Source organism: Centruroides sculpturatus, unplaced genomic scaffold (genome assembly GCF_000671375.1).
Source record: "Centruroides sculpturatus isolate CEXI.00-Female unplaced genomic scaffold, Cexi_2.0 scaffold65, whole genome shotgun sequence".
In the NCBI taxonomy this organism is placed as follows: domain Eukaryota; kingdom Metazoa; phylum Arthropoda; class Arachnida; order Scorpiones; family Buthidae; genus Centruroides; species Centruroides sculpturatus.
In genome coordinates, this window is record NW_019384327.1 from 598,713 (window position 1) to 605,434 (window position 6,722).

The following is a 6,722-nucleotide window of genomic DNA, read 5'->3' on the forward strand; positions in this document are numbered from 1 at the left end:
GGCCTGCAGGCTGCATGCGGACACCCCTGATTTAAACTAATTAATTTTAATATTCTTTTATACAAGAGTTCAACTTTTAAGTTTTTCATTTTAATCAAATTTAGTGTAATCTAAGAATATACGGTATTTCAATTTATATTACATTTACAATATTTATATACAATATGAAGTATATGTATTTCAAATCCAAAACTAATACTTTTATTAATTTGTTTTAAAATAATATTCATTAGTAATTTAGTATTAGTATTTATAGCTAAAGATATTGAAAAATTTCTTACAACTTTAACGGAACATTGTGCACATCCATTATCTGCAAGTTCATCCTCAAACAGATGGATATCATCATAAAACATAATTTTCTCTTTTACTTTCAATTTTTCTAAATCAATTCTTTCTGATGTTTCTGATATCTGAATAAAAATATATTTTATTTGATATTGTAAATTTTCACTTTATATTATATTCTATTACTGTAATATTAATATTGCTAAATATTTACAGGCATACCCATGTTACATACATAATGCATTCCATCAAACAGAAGTTTTACCATGAATAGTTGTATTGTGAATTGCCATTTTTCATATATTGTTTTTTAGTTAGTATTATTAAAGAAGAAAGTTTCATCTCATGGACAGTTTTTGAGCAATGACAAATATGATTTCATATTCCAGCATTCCGCAAAGTGTTCCTTGTTAAATTGTGTGATACTTTACTGTAGGGGTCACCAAACTACGGCCCATGGGCCAGATCTGGCCCTTGAGGTCAGTTCATCTGGCCTGCCACGGCACTGTGCCACAAATGAGTTTAAATGTAATAATATGTGGGAATTCGAATGCTCCCCTTTTTTGTTTAAATCAATTTTAACTGAAATAATAATATCAAGAGTAATATTTTATAATTTTGATGAAAAAGCTTTATTTTCACAACCCAAAAAATAACTTCCTCACCAATGGAAGTTGAACATACTTTCTTTTTTTACCTTATCTTTAGAAATTTAGTCACCAAACTGAAAGTCAACCCCTCTAAAATTCCTCACTCATCCTGTTCACGTGGAAAAATTCTACACACTAATTAGAGGAAATCGACAAAAAATGAGATTCTTTTCCATTGTTCAAGGAGTGCGCCAAAACTTCTCAATGTAGGAGGACGTATTCCCATTGAGTCTCCAAAAGTTACTCCCATAATCAAGAGTGCGACGAACCTTCCCGATGTAACAAGATGTATTCCAGTTGAGTCTCCAAAAGGCCAACACCTCGAATCTTAGAAGAGTCCATCAACATCTCTACAAGTAAAAACTCTTATTACCTAAGCACCATCAATGTTCTTATCTAAGAAGATGACAAGAAACTTTGCTTGAAATCCCAAAGAAAAGGCATTGTAAAAGACAAGATATCTGAGAACCTGTTAAGGTAGTATAACCTTCGAACCTTTGTACTCTCTCTCTCTCGAGTTAGGAAGCTTCGTATTTTGTAATCCTAGTTAATACTTTTCTTCCATTAAATATTTTGTTTTGTTATTTTAAAAATATGGTCTTTTCAATGACTGAAATCCATGCCTATGTTCACTCCACGTACTTACGTCCCTCCAGCTTGAAATTCCTCGTTTACACATGTTAATCCACTGATTAAATTGATTAATTGGTGTCAGGAAAACAATCTCCAGGAGATCTTACAAACTCCTGATCTACATTAAAATCTTAGGAAGTCATTCACTGACGTTAGATTTCTGATTTCGCAATCCACGTAGAATAAGTGGTCACTGGAATCAGCTGTGACCCCCTGCTTATCTCACAAATATATCTGAAAATATCATAGATTGTAATTAAACTTCCTATGTAGAAAAAATTAAAATAAGTGTAAGTAAAAATGTCAAAATTGGTCCAATATGATTTTTGCATTTGACAGTAATATAATTTTTAGGAAAAATCAGTGAAAGGAAAAATTCAGCAACTTCTTGAGACTTTGGATATCAGAGCACATTTTGTGTAAGTACCTGCAATAAAGTTTCTAAGAAAAGCAATTACGAGCTTACTGCAGTAATCATGTTTGTGTATTGGTAAATAAATATATTGGTTTTTTTTTATTTTTTGTGTATTCAGTATACAATATTGAACAAAATGGTTATGTGGCCTGTGCTTGTCATTCTCTCAGTTATGTGACCAACTGTGAAAAAAGTTTGGTGACCCCTCCTCTACAGCAAGGAAAAAAGAGACTGATGTCTAATATTTCTAGATATCAAAGATGCATTTGACAATGCCCGGTAGCCTTTAATTTTAAAACTTATCAGAAATACCAAAGTACCATAAAATATATTCTACTTGAATAAGGAAATCTTAAAAGACAGAACAGCTCAGTTTAATTGTACAGTACTTTGTTAAAAAAAACCTGTTCCATAAATAATGGCTGTCCTCAAGGCTCAGCATCTGGAATGTTTTTATAAACGACTTGTTAATTAAATTATAAGACTGTTTGTTTGTCAGTTATAAAATCAGCTATGTAAAATATAATTAAATTGATGATTCATCAAATTTTCTTAAAATCCAGAAATGTTTATTCTTTGCTGGACACCCGACACAGGTTGCAACACTTGGAACAATAAAGTATCAGTGGGGATAGCTAACAAGTGATGGCGTGATGTTGGGGTCACTGATTTTGATCAAACTTGGTGAGGTTATAGTGCATTCCCAATGACGGACATGTGCCAAACAGTAAGACACAATACTCAAAATTAAAGGAAATTATTGAGGTTGAAAATTGCAAATCACTTAAAACCTTTAGAAGTTCCATCATTTGTAGAGTGATTGGTGGCTCCTCAGTGGGGATGTGCTAGTTTCATAATTGTGAGGTTGGTGTTTTGAATCTTGGTGGTGTAAATGTAATTATTTTTTTTTTACACAATTATACTTTTTAATTTATTCTTGGTATTTTAAAATTTATTATATTTATTTAAGAATTATTTTTAAATATTCATATACATATGGGATCCATATTAACATTTATTTATAATTTATTTAGAAACAGGATTAGATTTAAACAAAATTATTGTTATTCAAAGCCAGTTTTGTTAATAAAAGACATTTTTATTAACATTATTCAATCTGTTTGCTTTCCAGGAGCACAATTTTGTGGATGACAATTGTCGTAGAAGCATGTGAAACAATAAACATTTCTGCAGTGTGTGCATTGAATAAATGCAGATTTTTACAATAAGAACATTTATGTATGCCACTGAAAAAACAAACTTAATTAATGTTTAAAAGCACTTCTCCATCATCAACTAATTTGGAGGAGAAACATTCATACTGTATCACATTGGAAAATATAAGAGTACCTGTTTTTTTTTTTTTTTCTACTTCCTTTACAACTTCTGAAATTGATAAAGAACCCTCAATTTGATCTTGATTTTGAAGGATGCTTTCACAATACGTAAATTTTGTAATATTGTCATGCAGTGATTCTTCTGCAGAACATATTTCTATGCTATTGATGTTAGTACGAGATATCAAAACCATCTTATCATTCTTTAGCAAACAAAGATTCAATTATACACACATTTAGGTCAAACAATGACTTTGTTGCCAGAGTAAGTACCTACTGTACATTAAAATAGAGAAAAAGTTTTATTTTTAAAAAATATTGTTAAGTAGCATTTGTTAATTGCTTTGACATTGACTTGTTACTTCAAACAGATGGATTTTATTGTTTTATTACCCTGTTTATTGCACATTTGTAGTTTTATAAAAATAAATCAGTTTTTCTCTCTGACAATATAATAAATTTAAAAATACCAAGAAGTAAAAATTATAGCTTTATGTAAAACAAAAATTATATTAATTCCACCAATATTTGAAACACCAAACTCAAAATTATAAAACCAGCATGACCCTACTGAGCCATCAACCACTCTACAAATGTCAGAATTTTTAAAGGTTTTAAGTGATTTGCAATTTTCAGTATTGTGCCTTACTGCTTGGCACATGTCAGTTGTTGGAGATACACTATAACCTCACAGAGTTTGATCAAAATTGGCGACTCCAATGTCATACCACTTCTCATAAGTCAGATCATCATGGGGTAGAAATATATTATGGTTGTGTCTGCAGTTTGTTTTATTGTGAGATGATTATAACCTGGGGTATGCCTGTATATATTAATCACTACTTAAAAATATTTTATACATCAATAATTAAGAAATATTCATTGCTCTACTGAAATTATTTAGTGGAGTATTCATTTAAAAATATTTTAATTTAAAAGAATAAAAGATTTATCTATATTACAAAATAATTACTACAGAAATATCCTAAAATTTGAACTTTTATTTGGACAAATAATTTTACCCATTCTGTCTTCACCTTTTTTTGTATTGAATATCATCTTTAATGCAATCAACACAATTATTTGTGACAATTGTGATCATATTTATCAACAGCATTCAAATCAAGAATTACATAGTCAAGATTTCAAATTTTAACTCCAGATTAAGAATTAATTGGATTAGTGAGTATGAAGTTCAGATTAAGAATTAATCTGGACTTCATACTCACTAATCCAATCTAATGCTAGATAATTTCATATTACATAAAATACTTACTCTGAGTGATTTACCATCTGATAATAATGTTCCTTTGTAATCTGTAGTAAAGGTCCAGTCAAATGGCTTGACAACATCTTTTGCATATTTGCATTCACTTCTAAAAATATTTATTTAATAAATATAAAGGAATATTAGGCTAATATGAACAATAATAAACAAAACAAAACCTTATATAACAAATTATTATTATACTTATTACTAAATATTTTACTCTATCAAATTTTTATACATTTAAATGAGATTCAATTTTCATTAATTAATTAGCAAAACTATAGCACATATGCCCCTAATGGAAGAACTGCAGTTACAGTTAGCATATGATAGACTTTACTAAGCATATTATTATCTAAAAATATGTTTAGATAAAAATTACAGTTAATTAATTTTGATATATCAATTAATTGCTTACAAAGAATAGTTCAAGAAAAAATTTATTAAAAATGCTGAAAAAAAAATTTCTAACATACTGCCTACTAATAAAGTACTGTACATACAAATTATTAATTTTACACAACTTTTCAATGTTGAAACAGTTTAAACAGCCTACCTGACAGGTGAATGTGTTAAGGCAGTGTTTCTAATTTGCCAGATTGTATGGTTCAAGTCACACTAAGACATGAATGTTTGTGGATTTTAATGGGGATTGTTGAAGGTGCTTTAAAGCAATTAAAACAATGGCATTGAAGGTGACAATTAAATAATAATAAAAAAAAAGTTTAGTATAATGATTATTTATTCCTCAATTATGTTCTAATGAAAAGCATTTTTAATTTAAAATTTTTATTTTATTTAACTCTTGAAGTAAAGTGTTGTAAAATCAAATAGTTTTCCACTAAACTTTTACTCTATTTAGAAGTTACATTTAAGTATCAGAAGTATTTTTATTTAATTCTTAACAAAAGAAAATTTTACAAATAATTTGAACAGATAATTTAAAAAGTTAGTATAGATGTAAAAATTACTGAAATAATAATTACATTTAAAAGATATTAAAATAATGTCAATAAATCCTGAAATATAAAATGCTGGTGTCGAGAGAGAATATAACTTGCTATTACATAAAATTCATATTTTTTTCAATTACAATGTATTTAAGAACAGTTATTAACTAAAAAAGTTATTGAATATAAAATTTAACCTTGCTTGTTGCCATATCTCTGCAATTGCAACTTTCATTAAATCTTGTTTGCTTTCAACCAGTTTTAAAGCATCAAGACAATTAAATTCAATACCAAATCCATCTTTATGTTTAATACTAAGATTATTATTTGCAAAAGTCATGTCTGGAAGTTGAGGTAATTGTAATTCTTTTTCAAATCTGAAATACAATAATAAAAACATTAAAATATTTATAAAGAAATTCTTTTAAATAAACTTCAACATACACTCAGACTCATTGAATATTATACAACATACACACCTTATTGCTGAGAATCATTTTTACTATTTTAACTAATTTTTCAACCTGGTCAACAGGCCATCATCAGGTTATCAGTTTACTGAAACGTTTACAATCATTCTATAACCGAACCAATATGCAATAATAAATTTGAATTTAAAACAGTTCAAACATTTGGTTAAAACTCAAAATCTATATATATATATATAAAAAAATGGACAATTATGTCCCTATATTTCACTTTTTCGCCAAAACTACACATCGCACGTGAATGGTGTTTGTATGTGGTAGTAGCCCCAAGTCTCCATTCGTGCATAGGGGTGGTTGCGTCTCGATAGCTATAAGGGTGCGGGAGATATGAGGCTGAAAGTGGTTGAAAGTGGCTTTCTATTTCGAATGTTTTGTTCGAATTTGTTTGAATTTGTTCAAATTAAATTCAAACATACAATTTGAATATTGGTTCGATTATAAAACGATCGTAAACGTTCCAGAAACGTTGAAAATAGTTCATTTGATTGGACGTAAACAGGAGACGTTCAGAAATAGAATCGGGACCAGGAAGTGTTAATATAAAGCGGCATGCAAGATTTACAAGCGGTTTTTTGTGCTTTTGCGGGAAATCGAACATATTTTTATGCTCATGTAAAAATTCTCTGGAAACGTCTGGAAACGGGAGGCCTAATTCTTGCATTTTGTGAAAACGGGTAAGATTGGCTATAAT

General features: G+C 29.0%; 1 protein-coding gene across 3 annotated transcripts in view; it reads right to left on the reverse strand.

Annotated features, from left to right (window-relative positions):
- Positions 1-6,722, reverse strand: part of LOC111628330 (TIP41-like protein) — a 33,666-nt gene that overhangs the window by 14,216 nt on the left and 12,728 nt on the right. For all 3 annotated transcript variants that reach the window (XM_023372113.1, XM_023372106.1, XM_023372097.1), the window contains exons 3-5: positions 5,741-5,920; positions 4,600-4,699; positions 282-413 (exon numbers count right to left, since the gene is read on the reverse strand). In XM_023372113.1, coding sequence (XP_023227881.1) covers positions 282-413; positions 4,600-4,699; positions 5,741-5,920 — 412 coding nt within the window. The remainder of the gene's footprint in view (positions 1-281; positions 414-4,599; positions 4,700-5,740; positions 5,921-6,722) is intronic.